We start from the raw sequence: 25383 nt of genomic DNA, 5'->3' as shown, positions 1-25383 counted from the left end.
TCTTTTTCCAAGCTGAAGAGCCCCAATTTGTGTTGCCTCTAATCATAGGAGAGATGTTCCATTCCCTTTATCATTTTTGTCATCCTCCTCTGCAACTTTTCTAGCTCCACTAGTTTCCTGAGATGGGGTGACCAGAACTGCACACAACACTTTGCTTCTATGCAGAAGCAATATATTTTCCATTTTATTCTCCACTCTTTATTGAATCATTCCTAATATTATATTTGCTTTTTTGACAGCAGCTATACATTAAGCAGAGGATTTCAATGTATTGTCCACAAGAACTCCAAGGTCCTTTTCCTGGTTGGTGACTCCCAATACAGAACCCAGCATTACGCAGTGAGAACATAAGATTTGCCATACTGGGTCAGTCAAAAGGTCCATCAAGTCCAGTATCCTTTTTCCAACAGTGGCCAATCCAGGTCACAAATACTGTCAGGATCCCGAAAGGTCGCTAGATTCCATGCTGCTTGTCCCAGATTGGCCAAACTTGCTGTGGCAACAGCCATCCCTATCCAAACAGTAATGTGATGTGAATGAGTAGATGGAACATCATGTCACAGTTCTGTAGATCTCATTCATGGAGACTGCTTACAAGTGGGCTGATGCTGCCATGGCTCAAACAGAGTGAGCCTTGACATGACCCCCAAGATGCAATCCGGCCTGCACATAACAGAAGGAGATGCAGTCTGCTAGCCAATTCCAAAGTGTCTGCTTAGCAACAGCAACCCCCAGCTTGCTCTGATCAAAAGAAACAAAAAGCTGGGTGGACTATCTATGGGCTTCTGCCCGCTCCAGGCAAAAAGCTAAGGCTCTCTTGCAGCTCAAACTGTGCAGGACTTATTCACCTTGGTGTAAATGGGGCCTGGGAAAAAAAGTTGGCAGGACAATTGACTGATTAAGATGGAAGTCAGACACCACCTTAGGCAGGAACATAGGATGTGTACACAAGATCACCCAGTCATGAAGAAACTTAGTGTAAGGTGAATAAGTCACAAAGACCTGGAGATCGCTAATCTTGCCACTGAAGTGACCGCCACCAAAAACATAACTTTCCAGGACAGGTACTTCAGTTCACAGGAGCACAACAGCTCAAAAGGAGTTTTCATAAGCTAAGCTAAAACCACAATAAAGTCCCAGGTCACAACAGGAGGCCTTAGGGGAGGCTTCATCTGAAGCAGACCTCATATGAAACATACAACTATAGGCTATACAGAAATGGGTTTACCTTCTACCCCATGATGATATGCAATCACACTCAAACAAACCTTAACTGAAGTGGTCATGAGATGAAATTCAGATAGGTACAGAAGGTAGTCAAGCTGTTTTTGTGTTGAGCAAGAAAAAGGGCCTAGGACTTTTGTTCATGCCACTCAGAAAAGCCATTCCACTTCAGTCCATATGACTTCCTGCAGTTCTTCGCAATCAAAGTTGGTTGATATAGCATATTTGGATTTTCTGAAGTCACTTGACAAAGTTTTCCATTAGAGACGCCTTAGAAAATTACAAAGTCTTGGGATAGGAGGCATCAACATTTTATGGATTGGTAACTGGTTAAAAAACAGGAAACAGAGTGTAGGACTTAAATGGGCCAGTTTTCCTAAGAAGAGAAAGGTCAGAAATCAAGATTGGGACTTATGCTGTTTTACATATTTATAAATGAACTGGAAAAGGGAACAAGTAAGAATCAAATTTGCAGATGACTACATTATTCAAAGCTGCTTTTTTTTTTTTTTTTTTTTTTAACAGCTTGGAATAATTTGGGATTTACAGTTATCTACATGGTTTTTTTAGACAAAAAAAAAACCAAAAAAAAAAAACCAACAACATGCTTTGCTCAGAATCATGGCCATTAAATAATTTTTCTAGTGTATGTTCCCAATATATTCCTTACAAAAGACCATGGCAAAGAATTATTTCAGTTTTTCTGCTATTTCCATGTCCTTCCTAAGCAATCCCTTTATCCCTCAGTCATCTAGCGGCCCAAGTGACTCCCTTACAGGCTTCTTGCTTTAAATGTACTATGAAAAGGTTTAGTTTTTGCCTCTATGGAAAGCTTCTTCTCAAAAACTCTCTTGGCTTGTCTTGTTTTATATCTTGCCTATTTTCTTCATTATGGTTTTAACTGTCTTTTCCCTCGCCATTAAAACATGGTATTCCTTCAACTATTTTAATACTTAGAATACATTTTATTCAGGCTTCCAATATGACTGTTTAAAATTATGTCCACAATTCATGCAGACTAAATTAAGAAAAAGCAAACATTACTAGAAAAATCATAAAAGGAATAGTATACCTCCCCAAACTAATAATTTTTTATTCTGACAAAAGCAACTTTTTTCTGATTGTCGGCAAGAAAAAAAATCATGCATATGTATATACACATATACATACTGACGGTAACTTAGATACCGGCGCACACGTATGCACGTGTGACGGCTTGCGCCAAAGGATGCGGCTATTTTATAACATACGTGCAAATATATGTACATGGTATAAAATAGGCTGTACACGCATACATGGGAGCACAATTTTATATGGACACACATGTGCGCACAAATTTATTTATTTATTTATAGGTTTTTATATACCGACAACCGTTTGCACATCGTGTCGGTTTACAGATAACTTAAAACTTTTTGGCAGTGCCATTACATAGGACTTTTTGGCAGTGCCATTACATAGAACAGTAAACTATGCATACAAGAGAAAAACATGAACCACGTAAGTAGTGGGATTTTAGCAGACACGCATGCCAACACAATTACCAGTTTCCCTAGTTCGCCCAGGTAAAGGATAGGATGTACTAATCCCCCCTACTTTTACCCTGTTAACCCAGATCCTTAAAACCCCGCTGACTAGTTTGTTTTTTTTGTTTTAGGACTTACATGCCATCCATAGCAGAAGTAAAGTTACACGGTAGGGGACCCCAGCATGCGCTTGTGCACGTAAGCATTTACGCGCTGGTTTCATTCATAAATCTTTGAATGCCCAGGACCCATACAGACCATGCCCATGGCTCTTTTTCAGAAAAAAAAAAAAATTTGTGTGTATGTACCAGGAGATATGCAGGCACCTTTTAAAATCCCTGCGGCACGCACCAGCCCAACGTCTGCATGCGCCGGGCTTTTAAAATTCGCCCGAATGGTTTTAGTCCATGGGCAAATGAATACTAACTCATCTACCAATGGCATTATATATTCAATGCACCTTGTGATGTACAGATTGTAATATTTAATATCACTGTATTCTGAACACTGTTTCGTGAAACAACCATGAAAGCCTGAAATTTCAATCAACATTTAAAGAATCTATTTTCTGAATGGAAAAAATTCCAATTTAAAACCTAAACACCACAATGCCTCTGATGATATTCTGCTGTTTCTTAGTGTCTTTCTACTTTAGCAGAGGAAAATATATTGCTATTTTTCTCCTAGTACCATACAAATACATCTTATATCAGAAAATTACTAATACAATAGTAACTATTTCATCTACTAAGATTTGGATGGCTACTTCACAGCAAAGTCATTGCTAAGCATGTTACTAAACTTAATTATTTAAAAGCTGAAAAGATTATTTTTGTTCAGAATACTGTAGCCTGAATTTAAAATATCAATTTATTCAAGAACAGACACGTGACAGCAGAAAAAGACTGCCCATCCTGTCTATCCATCTGTCCAATTAATTTAGCATAATTCTCATCCCTTCCTTAGAGATAACCTGTATTATGCCATGCTTTCTTGAATTCAGATACCGTGTCTGTAGGAGGCTGTTCTGCGCATCCACCACTTACTCTGTAAAGAAATATTTCCTAAGATTACTCCTGAGTCTACCCCCTTTCAATCTTATTACATGATCCCCTTGTTCTAGAGCCTCCTTTCTGTTGAAAAATGTTTACCTCCTGTGCATGGAAACATTTGAGATATTTGAATGTCTCTGTCACATCTCTCCTTTCCTCTAGGGTATACATGTTTAGCTCCAAGTCTATCCCCATATCCTTTAAAAACAAAGATCACTGATCATTTTAGTAGCCACTCTCTGGACCGACCTAACTTTGGTCTTATCAGTAGGTCTCTTTCAAATTGTCTTATATGCTTTTTTTTTTTTAAATAGACATGCATAATCAAATGGACTTTACTAGTAAACATTAACTCCATTTTAAAGCAGAAGTACTTCCAAATGTTTTTAATGTAATTAAATAGGAAAACAAATCAAAGCATTAATCTTTTTTCGTTCTAGTTTGTATTTAATTCCTGTGAGATAGTTTACAAGTTTTGAAAGCTTTCGCTTTGTCATTGTCACCATCATGAATCTAAATATGTAGTGTGTACTGCTGTTTTAATCTTTAAGAAAACCATATGCAGACATTGCACAAATAGCCAACAATTGATGCAGAGAATGAAATATAGCTACAGTGCTCAGCTTCATTGGACAGGCCATGTCATAAGAAGAGAGGATACCAGAATTGCCAAAGTTGTGCTCTATGGCTGCCTGGAATATAGACAGATCAAAGGGAAGAATATAGATTCAAGGTTACCTTCAAAACACAACCTTAAAATCTGCAAGCTAGATATCAACAGCAGGAAAGACATAGCCTTGGATAGAGTCAGATGAGGCAGCTTTGTCACTTGACTGTCCAAAGCTGGAAAGCAAATGAATACAAATGAGAAAGGTCAATCCTGCAACTCTAGCAACTGCAGGTTTCAGTTGTAACTTGTGGGGTTCCTTTCAAGGTCAAGGATTGGTCTTGTATAACATCAAAAATGGAGGTTACAGAAAATCCTAAATAGTTTTTCTGGTATCATAAAACATGCACTGCAGCCAACATATCAGGCTAAAGCAACAGGATCTAATCATATATTAGTATGACGTTTTATCAATTTTTCTTCATTTAAAACTTCTAGATTTCAACAAAAATGTCCCAAAGGCATCACCAGTTCACAGTTCCACCTTTAGTGACACACAAAAACACTTATCTTAGAGCTCAAGACTCCCAACTTCTCAGCAGCTTTGTCCATTATCTTATTCATATGAATATGCCTTGGGGAGAAGCAAAACTATGTTTTCAATCTTTTTATTTCATTTTTTGTCACATTAATATATAATCTCAGCAATGGTGAGTTCTTATCCATTGCCAAGAAAACAATGAATGATATACAACACCAGTAGAAACTATAACCTCACCGCCACCCCTCCAACCCCTCCCCATCTCCAACTAATACAGTCCTTCAAAAGAACTGACACTAGTCTTTCTGGCCCTCATGTGCAATCTATTTACTCTACTGACAGGTCATTCATGATCATACTGCAAGCTCTATGTGGCAATGATTGCAAATACATATTTCAAGTCCACAGAAACATGGGCTTGGTTTTATATATATCATATTTAAATACATGTTTTCATAGTGAAGATATAGTAAATGGCATTCCTTTACTGTGTTATTGAAGGTGATTCAGGCACCAAACATTTCTGTAGAATTGTTGCTTTGTAAACAGAAATACCTTTCTGCACCATAGTCGCACATATGTTTCAAAAGGGCACCTCGTGTAAATCACCACATAAAACTACCCCTACATCTAAGAGCACCCCAGTAACAGAAAGGAATAGTCCCAGAACCTTTTGCTAGAAATCTTGAATTTTGGGACATGTCAAGAATTGGTGACCAAGGGTTCCTATGGCATGTCCACATTTCTTGCACCTGTCCAATATGGTCAGATGCAGAACTTTTGCTTGCTTCTCTGGAATATAAAAGCATAGTAAAAATTTATATTGGGTTTATTTCAAATCCATATTGCCAGTGAGTTGCTTAATTCTTTTAACACAATTTTTTCTGTAAGATTGATGGCCTATTCCTCCTGCCAATGGTTCTCTTTGAGAATATTTCACTGATTTGAGTGTTTTTTTTCTAATAGAACCTCGAAATAATGTGGCAAGGGGTGTCTTCCTGATCAAAAAGGTCTAAGAGGAGTTGTCTACTCTCTTGTCTAAGATTTTGCACATTTAAGGAGCACATTTAATGAATGCCTTACTTGCAGGTAAGCGAAAAATTGCTTTTGCTCCAAATTAAAATTGTCTTGCAACTCCTGAAAAGTAGCCATCTGAACATTATCCCCAAAAGGGTGCATAATGTTCATAAAGCTAGCAAGACCATTTTGTTAAAACAGCCAATCAAATTTCCAGTTGGAAAAACTGGTTACTTGCAATAGGGAGAAAGGGAGAAACCCTGTAGTTCAATTTTAGTTGAAAGCAGACCCAGCACCAAGCCCTCAAAAGTGGCTTAATGAGTTCACTGTGTTCACTGTGTACTCACCCAGGGAGTTGGAAGACAGTGCAATGAAAAAGAAATCTGAAATCTAGTGGGGAAACCATTTCTTTCTCCAGTGCTTGAGGAGTGTAGTAAGTTGATTTCATTATACAATACCCTATGTGCCTAAGTAAACATGCCATATTGTAGCACCTCAGATTTGCCAGATATTGCAAAACTTTAGATCTACTGTTTCTTTTCTGAATGGGGTAGTCTGGGCAAAGCAGAAGTTACTACCCTTAACAAAAGGCATGGGAGGGGAGTAAGCTGTACAGTGCAGCAGTTATCACCTAAGCAACTTGCTAGGCAGACTGGATGGACCCATACAGCAATAATAAACATCACATAATTTATGTCACAACAGCATTTAATATGGCGATCAGTGTCAAAACTTTGGAGGGGGCAGTAATTTCCTCCTGCTCATTTGGGCTTCCAGTTTAATCAGAACCCATTTTTAGTGGATTATGATGCCATGAACCTTCATCTGCTTCTTCCCAGGGTTTCCTCAATTTTTAACCCATCCTTTACATCTTCACCCTACATCTGGCCATCAGCTATTGCTCAATGGAAGGAACTCCCTTCCTCCTGTGGACTGTGCACGCTGCTTCTCAACATCCCTAGCTCGTCCAAAGAAGAGAAGCTAGGTTTAACAATCAAATTCTAGTTTCATACATCACAGCATATAGCACTGTAACTGAACCACTGTGCCAGCCCCAAAACACCAATTTTAATTTAATTTTATCTCACATTAAGGCATTTCTTTGTAATCGAGTGTTTTAAAACCCTCAAAACTATTAGTATCTGTAGCTAAGACTAAGAATGACACTTTTTTTTTAAGAAGATGAATTAACACAAAAAAAAAATCCTTTACAGGGGCAATCATTCCATAAATAAAGCATGAGCTTGCATGCTGCTGCTTCAGCAGATATATTTAATACTGCAGACACTGCACACACATACCATTTCAAATGATGGAGATGAAGTTGCTTTTTTTTGATAGTGCTCAGAAGTGCTGTTGTGGGGCTGAAGAAGCAGTGAAGCAAGGCAAAAAACAGGTTGTGACCAAAAACTTTCACTCTGAAGAAAACTGAAGAGGAGAAACAAAGTAGACATTCGTGCTTTGGTGCAGACAAAAAATGACTGAGGAGGCTCGTGAGACAACACCCACATGGAAAATCCCACACATGTTCAGTAGAACTCAAAGCTCTACAAGCTTGGAGAGATTCAGGGCCAGTGGAAGCACTAGGTAAACTAGGTGGCTGCCTAGAGAACTAACGTTCCGGGGTAGTAAGAGACAGCATCTTCACCTTCCCGGAAGAGCCCTGGTGTAATGGACCCATGCGCTGAAGGAAGATGATGCTATTTCCATTGGGAGCTCATTAGCAAGCACCTTGGTGAAGTATAGGAGGGCAGTCAGACATAACAGAAGCAGCTAGGCTCAAGATCAGCAAGTTGCAAGAGCGGACAGTTGAAGCACTTGACAGGAGAAAGAGCTGAATAAGAAGTGCCCCCCATGCAATCAAGAGCAGGAGCAGCAGTGGCCACATTTATTTATTTATTTAATCATTTTTATATACCGGCATTAGTTGTGGACATCATGCCGGTTTACATCACAACTGGTTAAACTTGGAAATTACATTTTAACAGGGGAATCAGAACTGGGAGGAGGGTAACAAGAAGTAGAAGAGAAGAGAAATAACGGTAACATTAACATGCATTCAGGAACAGGAAGCAGAGCATAGGCAGCTCCTGTGGCACAGAGCAGGAGGCATAGATTAGTCAGCCCTCATGACTAGGAAAAAAAAAAGGGCCATGGGGGCAGGAGGCGGCAAAGGCCATGGTCACATGCGCTTTGGGAAACTGGGAGGGAGGAAGAGAAGGAGGTAAGAAAGTGAGTGAATGAAAGTGTGTATATGTGCAATTGACAGCATGTGTGTGGAGAAAGTGTGAGATTGAGAATGTGTGTGTCACTGAAAACATGTATGTGGAGAAAGCATGTGAGAGAAAATGTGGGCGAGTATGCGATTGAAAGCATGTGTATGATTAAGCGCATGATGTGTAGAAAGTGTATGCATGTGTGATTGATAGCATGTGTAGAGAGGGCATGTGTGTATATGTGATTGAAAGCATGTGTGTGTGATTGAACAAGTATATAACAGAGCATGTGTTTGGGTGAGAGAGTAGAAAATTTGTGAGCAAACCCCCCACCCACCCACTGATAATCCATGACAATCTCAGGATATCTGGAAATTGAAAGGTCACAGGTATGAAGATAGAGTGATTAGTTTTATCCTTATTAGTTTTAATTATTGAATGTTACATAATGTGTCTGCTGTACTGAAATGTTTTATTAGTATTTGGAAATTTTTTAGGTCTTTTTAATTTTTGGATGTTATTCTGTTCATCAGCTGTTTTGAAATGTATTCTTTTTATTAGTATGATTTTGCTATTATGATTAAAGATTTATATTTCTTGAATTCATTGTTTGATATTTTATGAAGAATGGTGCTTTTTTTTTTCATTGTTGCATTATATACAGAATCTGTCTTCTTGCTGTTTCCAGTTCAGTTTTTACTTGCACATTTTTATTTATACTTTATGATCTCTTTATTCTGTATTTGGCAAGCGCCTGTTTATGCTCTGCATGTGTAGCTGAGGTGAGGTATTCTGCTAGCATGTAGGTTCTGTGTAGGGATCTATAGCAGCCTGACTTGTTCTCTTTTCCTAAACAGGTGTATTGGTGTTTTAGGGCCTAGTATAATATGTGCAGTGTTCCTTTTTCATACATAGGATTGTTATTATTTCAGTGCTGCCATTTAATGCTGTTTTGGTATGGAGGTTTACTACATTGTAACTGTAATTACTTTTGGCTTTCTGAGGGCCATACTCAAACACAACATATGGTATTATGCTTATTCTAACATGTAGGTTACACGTGTCTTTGCAAAGCTTTCTGGTTGACACCACAGCAGTACATGTAAATATAACATATATACTGTAAGTGATATTTTTACCTCAGCTGTACTTTTCTCTTTATCATGTTGAACCTTATAATAAAATCCAAATTTTTAAGTTATATATGTGAGGAGGGTGTAACCATTGGAGAAAGGTTTGCGATTAATGCCAGGCTGTAAGGTTCGCCTATGGCACCTAACACCTTTGCACCAGCCCTTGAGAGACAAGTCATCCCACATATAATGGCTAATTTAATCTGCTTAGCGACAGAAAAATCTGCATGACTGAGTTTTGGCATCTTGTTCCATGTAAAGGTCCAAAAGGTTTGCAGTTTGATCTTTACCATAAAAGTTAGTTAGAACACATTATGCCACAATCAAAAGAAATTTCAGAGGACCTACAAAAGAGTAGTTAGTCTTGTCCAGATAGATGAGTACTATTTCTAAACATTGGGGCCTCCTATCTATCCACTGTCAGACAGTCTACAAATGGAAAAGTCTGAAGATGATAGTGGTTCTATTCACAAGCAGCTGTCCTACCAAGATCAACCCCAAGAGCAAACCAGAAATTAAAAAAAAAAAAAAAAAAACATCCTTTTTTGTCAGACTTATTTATTCAGTGGGGTTATCTTTCTTTTTTATAAGGATTTAGGTTAGCTCTAATCATATTTTGCGTATAAACTGTGCTAAAATACGGACTATTCTAGGGGGTTCACAAACTCTCTCAGCATTACATAAGAAAAATGTGGGTTCAGGGAGGTTTCATGATTGGGAGGGAGGGGAGGAAGGGTCATCACTAAAATGAATGTGCATTTCAAATATTTATTCCCAGAATTAAGAGCTTTGTATTCTAATCAAACTATAATACCAGTCTCCTACTATGAAGGAGCCCAATGGATCACACCATTAGATTCATTTTACACTACTTCAAAATCATGAGAGTGAGCAATTAACCGCAGTATCTATGGGCAGGCATGGTGAAGACAGATGCTGTGCAAACCTGTCTCACAGTTTTCAGAGAACCAGCTCTCCATCTGCACATTACTGTAGCCTCTAAAGCTATTTCCCAATACACTGTTGTATGGTTTATAATATGGAGAAAATGCTGACGAGAACTCAAGATGGATTTTAACAGGTTTCTCAGGATGAAAGATGGTGAACCAGTTAAATAATTCAAGCAGCTCAGCTTTAGAATTGTTTCCCTGCTCTCACTTAAACTATCACTTGCAATTTCAATAAAAGTAAGGAACATCTCTATAGCACTAATTATCATTAAAAGGTTTTACAAACATGATCCATATTTCTTTTTCATCCATGTACCAAAAAACTTCAGATGTTCGCAATGAATTTCTACTATGGTAATATGAAGGTTCAACACTCCATCTATTTTTTCAGCTGTGGATCTCAGGATTTGAACATGCAGCCTTCTAGTGACTCTGCCACTGATCTAATGCAGCAGCTCCCCTAGCTGAATTAAAAGGTGAACATTATCTCAGGGCTTCCCAAACCTGTCCTAGGGACCCCATAACCTGTTCGGTTGTCAGGATATCTACAATGACCATACATGAGATGTGTACAATGTAACATAGTAATGATGGCAGAAAAAGAACAAATGGTCCATCTAGTCTGCCCAGCAATTTGCTTATGGTAGTAACTGCCACTACATACAAGTTAGCTCCATGCGTTCTGTTAAGGGTAGTAACTGCCGCTCCGTGCAAGTTACCCCCATGCAGAAATGTTATACCATCCCTTTCTTTAAAACGTTAGGAATCTGCAATGTTTATCCCATGCTCTTTTGAATTCATTAACTGTTCTCGTCTTGACCACCTCTTCTGGAAGGGCATTCTAGGCATCCACAACTCAAGAAATATTTCTTGATATTTGTTCTCAGTCATACCCTCTGGAGTTTCAAATCATAACCTCTAGTTCTACTCTTTACTTTCCAGTAGAAAAGGTTTGAAGTTTGTGCATCATTGATACCTGTCATGTATATATGAAAGTCTGTATCAAATCTCCCCTGCACCTCCTCTCTTCCAAGGTATACATATTTAGATCCTTCAACCCTCTCCTCGTATATCTTCTAAAATAGCCTCTTTCACCTCGCCTTTTAACCATGCCGGTAACAATCTGACCTTCCTTACACCTTTCTTAATGTGTGGAATACATCTAGACTACACTTCTAAGATGGTATTTTTAAAACTATGTCCACGTCTGTAGTACACTCAATGTTTGCAGCTGCAATTGTTTTTTTCTAACTATTTTCCTCATTTAACAAAGTTTACCTTATGAAAGTTTAGTGTTAAAGTAGTAAATTTACGTATTATCCCCCTTCCAGTCATTAGTTCAAATTTAATGTTAAGATCACAGAGTCCTTATTGCCGGCTGCGTCTCATTTATTTCATCATCTGAGGCCATCATGGTCACCATGTTGTCTTGCTCCTGGTCTCTGAGTTTAGTAGCCTCTCTCACTTTGGAGCTTCTGGTGGCCCATAAAACTGGAATTGAGCTTTGTCCTGAATCTTTAAAAGAGGACATATTGTGGTGTTGTGGATAAATTGTGTGCAAATGCAATAAAATTAGTAGGCCCAGTGGGAGCTCAGTTTCTCACAGCCTCTTGACTCAGCGCATAACCGGAAGTCTGGGGCCGCTGCTTTTAAACATATCCATCAATGACCTAGATATAGGAATGATGAGTGAGGTGATCAGATTTGCTGATGATAGAAAATTATTCAAAATTGTTAAATCACATGAGGATTGCAAGAAATTGCAGGAGAGCTTTGCAAGACTGGGCATCTAAATGGAAGATGACAAAAATGTGGACAAGTGAAAAGTGATGCATGTAGAGAAGAACAACCCAAATTATAGCGCAAGGTTCTACTTTGGGAGTCGCCACCAGGGAAAAGGATCTAGGTGTTATCATGAATAATATGTTGAAATTCTCTGCTCATTGTATGGTGGCATCCAAGAAAGTTAGGAATTATTAGTAAAGGAATAGAGCATAAAAGAATATCATAATGCCTTTGTATTGCTCCATGGTATGAGCGCATCTTGAGTATTGTGTGCAGTTCTAGTCACCTCATTCAAAGATATAGCAGAATTAGAAAAGATACAGAGAAGGGTGACCATAAAATGTTAAAGGGGATGGAACAATTCCCCTATGAGAAAAGACTAAAGAGGTTAGGGCTCTTCATTTTGGAGAAGAGACGGCTGAGTAGAGGTATGATAGAGGTCTATAAAATAGTGAGTGGAGTGGAACAGATAAATGTGAATTGGTTGTTTGTGAAGCAAGTCTTCCCTGAGATAAATATAATTTAATGGGACAAAGTCAACATGGATTTATCTACATGTTCAGTAATTTGTTCTTCAGAATATTTTCAAACATTTTTCCCAGTACTAAATGTCAGTCTGTAGTTTCCCAGATCACCCCTGGAACCCTTTTTAAAAACTGGTCTTATTTTAGCCATCCTCCAATCTTCAGGTAGTATAGTGGATTTTACTGATATTTTACAGCTTATGAACATAGTAGGTCTGAAATTTCATTTTTCAGTTCTTTAAGCACTCTGGGATGTATACCATCTGGTCCAGGTGATTTGCTACTCTTTAGTTTGTTAATTTGTCCTAGTATATCTTCCAGGTTCACTGAGATTTGTTTCAGTTCCTCTGAATCATCAACTTTAAATATCATTCCTGGCACAGGTATCTTCCTCAGTAAATACCACAGCAAAGAATTCATTCAATCTTTCCGCTAAGGCGTTGTCTTCTCTTAGCACCCCTTTTATCCCTCAAATCATCTAATGGTCCAACTGATTCCCTTGCAGGCTTTTTGCTTCGAATGTACCTGAAAAAGTTTTTATTGTGAGTTTTTGCTGCCACAGCAAGCTTTTTTTCAAATTCCTTATCAATGTTTTGCACCCAACTTGCAAGCGCTTATACTGTTTCCTGTTTTCTTCCCTTTTCCATTTTTTGAAGGATGTTCTTTTGAATAATGTTTTTCTGTATTATATTACAAATTACTCAAAGACAGCAATTATATTATTTTAACTGAACAAAAGGTCTGCACAATTTTACAGAATATTAAAATATGGTGTGCAGAATTTGTAAAATGTTTTTGTACAGAATTCCCCCAGGAGTAATACAATAGATATCTTGAAAACCCAACTAATTGACTGTGGAATCAACAGGAGGAGTTTTAGAAGACCTGCTCTATCTGTTTTAGCCAGTTAGTTTATATCCATCGCCTCATTACTGTATCCTGTCCCACTCAAAAAAATGAAGTAAATTATTGAATACGACCTAACCATACACAGTTCTCAATAATATGAAATTTATACTTACAAGATAATTTCCTTTAGTCCTAGTAGTTCACATCAGTGGGATTCCTCTGCGCACCAGCAAGAGGAAGCAGAGAACTTCTTCACATATTTCCTACATCACTCCCACTACTTATTCTGGTATAGCTGGTTGGCTCCTACTACTAAACATTTCTATAGCACTACATGACATATGCAGAGCCTTACAAACATACAAAAAGACAATCCCTGCTCAATAGAACTTTGGATCTAATAAGACAAATATATACAGTACAAGAGACTTGGGGTATTTCATAAAACAAGACCATGTTTAAAAAGAAAAGAATATAAGCAGACAATCAGGCTTAAGATTTAAAAGAAAAGAATAAAAGCAGACAATCAGGCTTAAGATTTAAAAGAAAAGAATAAAAGCAGACAATCAGGCTTAAGATTTAAAAGCAGTTTAAAAAGAGATGGGTCTTTAGATGGGAATAAAACATGGCAAGAGAGGGAGCATGACACAACAGATCAGGAAGACTATTCCAAGCATAGGGCACAGCCAGGTGGAAAGCATGGAAACAGGAACTGGCGGTAGAGTGACTTGTCCAATGAGTGGAGTGCATGAGGGGTGTAGAGAGAGATAAGAGAAAAGAGGTAGTGAGGTGCTGCAGTGAAGGCATTTGCAGATGAGAAAGAAGAGCTTGAACTGTATGCAGGAGCAGATAGGAGTCAATGCAGTGACTTCAGAAGAGGGGTTATGTGAGCGTAGCGACTTTGGCAAAAGATAAGTTGTGCAGATGAATTTAGGACAGATTGCAGTGGAGAGAGATGGCTTCCTGGGAGACCTGTGAGGAGCAGGTTGCAACAGTCTAAGTGGGAGGAGATGAGAGAGTGGATAGGGGTTTTCGTAGTATGTTCAGAAAGGAAAAGCTAGATTTTGGCAAGGTTGTAAAGAAAGAAACGGCATGTTTTATAAAAGTTTTGGATATGCATAGAGGAGAGAGGAGTCGAAGAGGCCTCCAAGGTTACGGGCTGATGGGACCGGGATGAATACTATGTTATCCACAAAAACAGTGAAAGGAGGAAGAGGGGAGGTGGACTTGGGGAGGAAAGATAAGGAGTTCCACCTCGGCCATGTTGAATTTAAGGTGGCGGTGGGACATCCAGCCAGCAATATCAGACAAGCAGGCCGAGATCCGGGACTGGATTTCTGGTGAAATTTCTGATGTAAAAAGATAGATCTGGGGGTAATCAGCAGAAAAATTGGTATTGAAAGCCATGAGAGGAAATCAGAGCATCAAGTGAATTAGTATATAATTAGAAGAGAAGAGGGCCCAGGACAGAACCCTGATAGTGAAATGGCAGTAGAGGAGGAACCAGAGGAAACACTAAAAGTGAAATGGGAGAGGAAAGACGAGAAACAAGACAGGACAGAGTCCCAAAATCCAAGCAAGGACAGAGTATCATGGAGTAGGTGGTGACCAACAGTGTCAAAAGCAGCAGACAGGTCAAGGAGGATAAGGACAGAGTAAAGACCTCTGGCTTTAGCCATAAACAGGTCATTGGAAACTTTGGCAAGGGCTTTCAGTTGAATGTAAAATGTGAAAACCAGACTGGAGTGGATCAAGAATAGCTTGAGAAGTAAGAAAGTCAAGACAGCAGTGGTGAACAGCACATTCAAGTAGTTTGAAGTTAAAAGGGATAAGGGAGATGTGATGACAGTTGGCAGAACAGGTAGGATCCAGTGAGGGTTTTTTACAGAGTGGTATGATTACAGCACATTTAAAGGCAACAGAAACAGCAGCAATAGAGAATGATAGATTGAGGATGAGACAGATAGAAGGGTTGACTGCAGTGGAGATGGAGCTGAGAAATTGGGTGGGGACAGGGTCAGAGGAACAAGTAGTGAATTTGGAGGAAGAGAGAAAACAAACTGTTTTGTCCACTGTGACTTCAGGAAAGGAGGAAGGAGTGGTGGAGGCTAGGGGAAGGGTAAAAGAAGTGGGGGAAAGGCAGTTAAAGGTGACATAGTTGTGAACTTGAGGCTAATTTTGTGAATCTTGTCAGGGAAGTAATCAGCCAGTCTAGGTACTGTGTGTTTTAGGAGTCGCATGGAAGTCTCTAGTGAAAGAGAGGAGGAGGAAGGCGAGGGAAGTTTGAAGAGGGAATTGTGGGGCACAGAGACTGCGATATACACAATGGGGTAGATTTTAAATACTTGCGCGATTGCATACTTTTGTTCGCGCACCAGGCGTGAACAAAAGTACGCTGGATTTTATAAGATACGCGCGTAGCCGCGCGTATCTTATAAAATCCGGGGTCGGCGCGCGCCAGGGGGTGCACATTTGTGCAACCTGCGCGCGCCAAGCCCGGCGCGCGCTGCCTGTTCCCTCCGAGGCCGCTCCGATTTCGGAGCGGCCTCGGAGGGAACTTTCCTTCGCCCTCCCCCCACCTTCCCCTCCCTAACCCGCCCCCCCTACCTTTGTCGGCAAAGTTACGCCTGCTGAAAGCAGACGTAACTTTGCGCACGTTGGCCGGCAGCCCCGCTCCGTCCTCCGATCCCGGGGGCTGGTCCAGAGGCCTCGACCACGCCCCCGGGCCGGCACCACGCCCCCGGGCCAGCCCCCGAAACGCCACGTCATTTCGGGAACGCCCCGGACACGCCCCCTCCCGCCCCTTTTCGAAAGCCCCAGGACTTACGCGCGTCCCGGGGCTTTACGCACGCCGGCGGCCTATGCAAAATAGGCGTGCGCGGGCCTTTTAAAATCCGCCCCAATGAATACGCATGAGATAGATTTGTATACAATGAAGGCAATGTATGCAAATACATAGTGGCTATCCTAAAAACTTGGACTTATTTGTGGCTCTCAAGGACCAGAGTTGGCCACCCCTGCCTTAGATATTGCCTGGCCCTTCCTTTAGTCTCTAAAGAACACAAACTTTCTGTCTGATTTCCTAAACGTATTTGTAACCTTCAAATACAACTGTAGCATCATCTGGACATTTAGTGGATAGGGCTTACCACCTGACTCTCCTCCTGTTTTTGCCAGTGCCAACAGCACTATCTCTTGGTTAGTAAAGAACTGAAACTATCTTAGACAAGAAGGACGGAACCAGGTGGATGATATCCTGTCCCTATTTATTGTCATGCAGGGATCCCTACATGATAGCGCCTGGTCTACGAAGTTCTTCTAGCTGCGCATATCACTACTAGAAAAACTGCCTTCAGTATGAGGTCTTTCACAGTTATTCTCTCAGGGGCTCAAATGGTGTCCTGAACAAGGCCCTCAGTTCCATATTAAGATCACATTTGGGCACAAACTGGTGTTTCGTTGGATATAAATATTTTACTGTTCTTAAAAATCGTTTGATATCCGGATGCAAGCCAAGTCAGCTCTCTTCCATGCAACTCCTAAAACACATCAATGTTGTCACCTGTACCCTGAGCAAGTTCTAGATCAGCCCACTTTCCAGGCCACTCTGCAGTAATTGTATGATTTCCCTCACCTGTGACTTGCCTAGGACAATTCCTCCTCCAGCACCATGTCTCTTAACGGTTTCCAGACTCTGCCATAAGCCTGAAAAGTGGGGTGCTTTCTCGACCTTAATAATGTGGTCACTATCACTTCTAAATAGCCCTGTTTCCTCAACTTGTTCCTCTCAAGAGCCAGGCTGTAAGACAATAAGGACTTGGATCTCAGTAACTACTGAGTAGGCTTCCAGCTCTTCCTAACTTTAATGCCCTGTCCTTTGACAGCCTCCTCAGGTCTGCAAACCACAATCTTCTGGGCCAGTCTGAAGATACCAGATTGACCCAAATCTCTTGTCCTGCTACTCTCCTCAGTGTCATCGCTATCAATGGTCATGAGGAGAAGATGTACAACTGACCTGTTGGCCACAGCTGGGCCAACACATCTATTCCTCTTGATCGCTTTTCTTGGCCTCCGCTGTAGAAATTCTCCACTTTGGCATTCCTTCAGATCCCAACTAGGCCCTCCCCACCTTTCTATTATTCTCACAAATGCCTCATCTGCTAGTTCCTATTCTCCTTGATCTAGCATGTGCCTGCTAAGGTAATCTGCTCTGTGTTCAACTAACATGGCTTGCAAAAGTATATTTATTTTATTTATTTATTTATAATTTTTATATACTGAAATTCTTGTATTGGATACAAATCAGTCCGGTTTACATGGAACGGCAAACTGCCCTGGTCTAAGAGACCGACCGGGGCTTAATACAAGGAACAGTAAACAGTGGGTATCCGTAAACTTATACAGTTATATGACCCCCCCGCCCCCCTAAAAAAAGACAGATGTGTGGATTACAAATAACCCTTACACAAATTGTTCCAGATAGTATATTTATTGCAAACCAGTATGCTCTTAAAGTAAATTTTAAAAGTCAGAATTTATTTCTCTGCATTTTACATAAAATAAAATTAAAAACTGAAAAATGCTGCTTACATAAGTATTCAATATCTGTGCTGTGGAAGCTCCAGGTTTATACAGATGAATGAGATTGCCCTAATAATTAGCTTACAATTGGCCTCTACCTGTAAATCACTAAAAAAAAAAGGTTAGTTTTTCTAGATAAGAGATTCCTAATTCCAGTTCCATTGGTCAGATTCTGAACCTGAAGAAAAGCTGCAAAAATGAAGGCCAAAGAGCATTATAAGGAAATTAAAGATAAAGTTATAGACATACATAAAATAAGAAAAGGCTACAAAATAATATCCAAGTATTTGGATATCCCAATGAGCACTGTTGAATCAATTATGAGGAAATGGAAGCTGCATCATACTACCCAGACAACTCCTAGAAAAGACTGTCCTTTAAAACTAAGCACTGGAGCAAAGAGAAGGCTTGTGAGGGAAGCCACAGAGAGGCCAACAATAACTTTGAAGGAGCTACAGAATTCAATGGCTGAGACTGGAGTGGAGGTGCACCAGTCAATCATATCAAGAGCTCTACATACAACTGGCCTACATGGGAGGGTGGCTTGAAAGAAGCCATTACCAGAAGAAAAACTGTATCAAAGCACATCTGGACTTTGCCAGAAAGCATCAGAGTGACACCCAGCTAAAACATGGGATAAGGTTTTATGGTCAGATGAGACAAAAATAGAGCTTTTTAGACAAAATTCAAAAAGTTATGTGTGGCACAAACCTAACACTGCCCATTCCTCAGCAAACTCCATCCAAACAGTAAAGTATGAGGATGGCAGCATCATGTTGTGGAAATGCTTTTGCTCAGCAGGGACCGGGCATCTTGTTAAAATTTAAGTTGAATGGTGCAACATATACAGGGAGATACTGCAAGACAACCTGCTCAAGTCTGCTAAAAAAAAGTAAAACTTGGGAGAATTTTCACCTTTCAGCAGGACAATGATCCCAAGCACAAGACCAAAGCAATACAGGAATAGTTGAACAACAAAAAGGTGAATGTTCTACAATGGCCAAGTCAAAGTCCAGTTCTCAATCCAATCAAGAACCTGTGGCACTGTTTCATAAGCATCATCCAATCAACCTGGAGCAACTCTGCCAGAAAGAATGGGCAAAAATCACTCCCAAAAAGAGTGTGCAAAGCTGAATGAAACTTACCCCAAACAACTTAAAACTGTTATTGTAACAAAAGGTGGTTCTACCAAGTACTAGACTGAAGGGGATGAATACTTATGCAAGCAGCATTTTTCAGTTTTTTATTTTATTTTACAAACAAAATACAGAAAAATAATGAATTGTGACTTTGAAAATTTACTTTAAGAGCATACTGGTTTACAACAAACATACTGCCTGGAACAATCTGTTTTAAGTGTCATTTGTAATCCACACAAACCTGTTGACTTGTTAGGGAATCCAATACTTTTGCAAGCCACTGTATCTGACTGACAACCCTGCCAGGTTCACTTCTGCCCAACTCATCAATTGCTCCACCTCTTTCTCTAGCTGCCAACTGCATAACTCTTTGCTTGTTAATGTAAGCTTCTGTTCAAGGAGTACTCTTACTGATCTTGTCTTCATTCTTGGGCTCAACTCCTGGAGTGCCAGCCTTATGGCTCTTAGCTCCAATAGATTAATTGATCATTCTCCCTCTTTTGCCATCCATTTGCCCTATGTCATCCATCCCTCACAGTGTGCCCGACTAACCTGATCGGCTGGTATATGTCACCATTATGATCTATACTGGCAGGATCAGGCAGACTCCTGGTGCTAAACTTCTTTCCACTAGCAACCACCATAAGCTAACTCTGGCTTCAGTTGTTAGTCTGAGTCTCTCCATGCATTTCCAATTGCTGGGTTTCCATCGAGGGAGTACCGCCCTTTGCCCAGGGGATCACCTCTCTGACCACTGCCATTAAGCCTAGGAATTGCAGGTATTCTCTTGCTTCTGGACTCCTGCTTGCTACTAGTTTCCTCACATGGGCTCTTAACTTGCCAGCTCTCTCCTGCATCATGAAACTTTTCCCTGTTCAGTATTGAATAGGACACCTAGATATGCCAATGTTTGGGATGGGCTGCAGGCTGCTCTTGGCCTCATTCATCACCCACCCTAGCAATTCAAGAAGACCTCAATCTCTTTGTGACTCTCTCACTCTCCTCCCTCAATCTGGCCCTGCTCAACCAATCGTCCAAATATAGATGGTTGCTTAGTCGGACCACTACCAGCACCATCATCTTCATGAAAGTCTGTGGGGCTATAGCTAATCCAAAAGGCAACACCTTTAAATCGATTGCGATACTGGGGGACCACTAACCTTAAAAATCTGATGGGCTTCCCTGATAGGAATGTATAAACAGGCCTCTGCCAAGTCCAGGAATGTCAGGAACTCCCCCCTCGACTGATATCTAAGAAGGGGAGCAAAGATATGAGCCTGACATGCCGGAGAAGCCGTGATCAGCAGAGAACAGTTCTGTGAAACCTCTTACCGCATCTCTCCCAGAGAAGATCGAGGAGGGGGAACTAGTCTAGCCTGTAAGCCTTTTTGTCCAGCAATAACTAACAGCTGAGAAAAAAAATCTATAGTTTTGGGTCTCTCTCTAGCCTATTCCCCACCCCCACCTAGCTGGAGGCAGACAACTACTGAGAAGTCACTCAGCTATCCCAGAATAAGTAGCAGGAGTGACTTAGGAAAACATGTTTTCTGCCTCCACCTGCTGGCACACAGGGGAATCCCACTGGTGTAAACTGGTCTGCAGGATGAAGATGAATAAATATTTTGTATTTAAATGGGTTCCAGATGAAACCGATTTATTACTCCCCATCCTACCTCCACCTCTCCAAAAATGTTCAAACAGAATAAAATTGCAACAAACTATGCAAAATACATTAAATGGGTAGCTGATGCACACTCAAGTTTACATGCGTTTCCCTTCACATTTGGAACCTACTCTAACTGCTGTATTATCTGTCCATAAATGCATTATTCACACAGACAGAAGAGCAGCTTCGAAAGATGTACCCCAATTGTTAATGAGGTTATAAAATGTGATTCTTTGATGGCTACTGCAATGCAGGTCATGTAATATAATGCAAATCCAAAAGGATAACATTTACCAGTGGAATATACTAATGTCAAGCCAAGAACTGTGCTCAGTACTTAATAGATCTGTAATAAATTGGCTATAAAGCTATTTAAACTATTTTCCCCAATTAACATTTTTTTTTATTCAAGGGTAACAAATAAATATTGTGGGGATACAGTTTGGAAAAGATAGGAAAGTTATATTTACTGCTTTAGAACTAGTACACTTGTCTCCCAATTTATTTTTTTTTCTCAAAGCACTTTTTTACATTCAGCAAGTTCAGTTCTAATGCTGGATGCAGTTCTTTTTACTATAAATAAACTTTAAAAGGATAATACGGTTCAAGTCAGAAAGCAAACTGCAAAATGACAGAATAACAATTACCACCAATATAAAGATAGCATCTCTATTATCAAAACACCCAGCATGTTATATTTCACAGCAAGAGGACTTCTGGTCATAACGAGGAAAATGTTATAAAACTGCAATAAAGGGCATTATTGTACACAGTACAGACAGCTGTGAATGTTTACAATCTTAAGTGGCAGAATACAAATCATTCAGGAAATCACCAAGCACAACTGTTTGTAAAAGTAACAAAAAAAAAGTTCCGCAACTTGTGAACACAGGTATGAACTAAAAAATAAGACATGAGGTAGCAAGTGGGTTGTTTACTAGGCAAGATAACACAAAATGTTTTTCTTACAAAAGAGATAATGATCGTATTACTAGGAAGTAAAGTGTGACACCCCTATCCACTGACTTGTCACTTTCACACTCAGATCAATGTTGCTGTTCCACAAAATACTGCAGTAATAATGATTTAAAGAGCGAAGATAAATAAACACTGTCTTTGTGGCAGAGGTGTTAAGATCAGCCCCAGGGAAATAAATTGAAAAAAAAAAATTGTCAGTCTTCCAAGCAGAAAAGAAGAGCTAGAAGAATTCAACATTGCCTCCATCATTATTTCCTTCCTAATGTTCTAATTTCTGAGCTAACACCATCTAATTAAAACGGCATGAGCCTTCACCCTTGAGATGCAAAAGCTACTGCTGCCATCAGATCTCACCTCCACGTCAAACAACTGTCTGTATCCTACTGCATATCACAAGTTGTTAGTGTATGCAAGGATCCTAATGCAAAAACAGCCAATCTCCAGCTCTTGCACTACTCAGAAAAATGTTGTTGACCTCTAAATTTATTAAAAGAATGGGTTAGATTTGACAGATTCATCCCTCTCTTATGTGCATACAAGCCTGAAAGAAAGAGAAATAACCAGTCAATGTAAACCTTTTTCCCTCCCCCCATGTTAGCATTCCTAATTTCTTCAATACACTTAGTGAAGTCAATTTCCACTCTGGAAACACATTTATATCCTCTTCCCTCTCCCCTCACAGACATGCCACTTTCCCACATTTTATAAATTATCCTTTTAAAAATGATGAATTAAGAAACTGGAGCTATCAGAACACAATGTACCAAAAACTTCCACTTCTGCTATTTTATGTACCATACACATTGGACACTTTAAAAATGATTGTTTCACATTTGTGGATTTAATATGTACCCTGTGGAAAAAAATGACAATATGCCTCCATAACTCACTATATATACTACAATCAGCAACTGAAGAGGCAGGATACATCATATAGCAAATGGTATGCACCCAGTACAAGGGTTGTCCTACCATTATCAAATGTGTGCTCAGCTGGAGGAAATGGGGAATACATATCCCATGAAGATATATACCAAACAAAGTTCTACTCATATTATATACACATTAGAATGAGATATCCGCCCAAAAGAGTAAAAGAGAGAACATGTCACTAGAATTCAGAAGTTATAAAAAAATAAAACATGGATCGAGAGAGCAAGGCACACAATACATGATGAATTAAGAACCCAGCAAACAGAAGTAAATGACATATGCACCCATGACCCTATAATGTGCACATCGTAAAAAAGAAGAAGCTGAAAGACCTACAGAATGATGCTGAGGTATGCACTCCACAGAAAGGAGAGACAAGGTGGAACACATACCACCACCATGAACAGAATAGAATAATGGATGCTTTCTTCAAAGCAGAAGAAACAAAATTGCCCATACTCCGTGGTGGAGGAGGAGAATGACAACATAAGGACTGGACAGGACTGGAGGTAAATCCCCTAATTACGAGCAGGAAGCGAAGATATTTACCAGCGAGAAGAGGTTAGAGTGGCAATCCTCCAGGCTCGCACCGTTCGCCACCCAGTTCGCTGCTGCAGTCATGATCCTCGGCGAGCCTGGCCGCCAGAGCTGGGCATGTCTGAAACCGGATCACCGGGTTTCCGAACCGAACCCACCAGGGAGGAGGTGGGGGGGGAGAGTTGGAGATGAAAGAGCTGCTCGGCGGGCAGCGGCAAGAAGCAGCACCGCAGGAACTCCCGGCCAGCCGCTGCCACACGCTTCAGGGGGGAGAACAACCACCACCGAGGCACAAATATATAGAAGAATGAATAATCCAATAAATAATCCAGCAAATCGGGTACCGCCAGACCCGACGATAGCTAGTTTTCCCAGGTAGATTTTCTCCTGCTTCGGGTCTCTGATTTAACCTCAAAACTGTCCTCAAAGAATCACCAGCAAATAAATAAATCTCCAAGGAGCCTCCCCAGGGGGGTCACAGGAAGAAAATCCTCTTTATGGTTAGCGCAGGCAGGAGAAAGGCCCCCTCAAGCGGCACCTTGATCCCTCTTTTCTAATAGTGTCAACAAAAAAATAAGGCGTCTCCCGGCACAATAAATAAATAAGCTGCAACGCTGGGACAAGGAGGATAAATCCGTCGGGAAGATGTAAATATGACGTACGGAGTGCGATGGGGAGGGAGAAGAATCCAAGCCAGCCCTCCTCCTGCTCCCGGAGCAATAAATAAATCCAGCTCTGAAGGGTATCCGGCGGGGGGCGCTGCTGTGGCTCTACAGGAAAGGGGAGCGCCTCCTCCCTCTCTCTGTCCTCCGCCGCCGTTGGCGGGGTGCTCCGCGTCTCTTCTTCCCTGGGGGCGGCCAATACCCGTCGCTCTCCCCGAGCTAGACACAGCGTAACTCGGCCTCCTCCTTTTCCTTCTGATAGGTTTCTTTTCGGTCGCCAAATCACAGAAAGGAAAATAAGGGGCCGCGGAGGGAAGGAAGGCGACGAAGCAAGCTCACTCCCGCCGAAGTAGACTGAGTTGACGGGCTGAAGCGGCGCGGGCCACTGCTGCTACGGCCGTCTCCGGTGCCACTCTCCGTCCTTCCGGCGACTCTCCGCTTCCTGCTTTCCCACGACGCGCTCTCTCTCTCTCTCTGCAGCTCGCACAAATAAAAAAAAAATAAACGCTTCGCCTCTCTCTGACAGCAATGGCGGCGAGCTTCCACAGCTCGGAACTGGATTGGGCACCGCCCCGTCACGTGTTCGGCTCTGAGCTTTATGAAAGCGGGGTGCAGTGCAAGCTCGCGCATTCTCTCACGCGTTCGCAGTGCATTCTCTCGATCTTAAGCTCTTTCTCGGGCGCAGCGCTCCTCTTACTGCATCTGCACTGGCCACTGGGGGTGCTGCCGGGCTGAATGCAGACGCTGTTCGTTTTACCGCTGCTCCGATCGAGATCATGACAAGGAAATAAAGCGTCTGTATTAGCTAGACTCAGGAATTGTGGATGCCATGCCAGGTCGGGTTTCATGTTTGATTTGAGGACAGTATTAGCTCCCGAAACGATTGTTAGTTCAATAACAATGGTATTGCTACCTTATATATGTTTTTAACTTGTTCTTTATTTCACTTAAAGGCTTCAGATTATTAGCTTGCTCATTTCTTGGTCATGTTTTTTGTTTATATTTTATTTTGTATTTTGACTTTGTTTTTTAAATAACGTATGTAAACATTTTTAGTTTAGTACAAATTCTGATTTATAAAATTCTCCCACTTTGAGTTTGTTTGGGCTATAAAGCTGAAAAGGAGATATGCATGAGCCCTGTAATCTTTAATACCATCATGTTCTGGGTTTCCATACTTTATGCTTGTGGTACCTTTTGATGATTATCTGAATACTGGCTTGCACACACATTATTAATCCGTTCTGGGTCAGTTACAATCATAGCTATTTATTCAATAGCATTGACTGCAGCCTATGAATGGGAGCAGAATTGGGTTGTTGTAGTTTCCATAGGGGAATAGTATTGGAGTTGGAATGTCAAGAAATTCCTGTGGGGTTAAGTTCTAGGCCGCTTGATGCGGTTGTTGGTTGATAATACCATAGGGAGGATTGTGGATTTATACTTTGAGCTCAATATTTAAA

At 40.6% G+C, this 25383-nt stretch overlaps 1 protein-coding gene across 2 annotated transcripts in view; it reads right to left on the bottom strand.

Annotated features, from left to right (window-relative positions):
* The window catches only part of MED13L (mediator complex subunit 13L), a 667498-nt gene extending 643018 nt beyond the window's left edge, over window positions 1-24480 (bottom strand). For both annotated transcript variants that reach the window (XM_029619261.1, XM_029619262.1), the window contains exon 1: window positions 23271-24480. In XM_029619261.1, the coding sequence (XP_029475121.1) occupies window positions 23271-23342 (72 nt within the window). In that variant the 5' untranslated portion in view covers window positions 23343-24480. The remainder of the gene's footprint in view (window positions 1-23270) is intronic.
* Window positions 24481-25383: the final 903 nt, after the last annotated feature.

The sequence above is a fragment of the Rhinatrema bivittatum genome, chromosome 11 (assembly GCF_901001135.1).
Source record: "Rhinatrema bivittatum chromosome 11, aRhiBiv1.1, whole genome shotgun sequence".
In the NCBI taxonomy this organism is placed as follows: domain Eukaryota; kingdom Metazoa; phylum Chordata; class Amphibia; order Gymnophiona; family Rhinatrematidae; genus Rhinatrema; species Rhinatrema bivittatum.
Note: the sequence above shows the minus strand (reverse complement) of the source record. Positions and strands in the feature narration are given on the sequence as shown.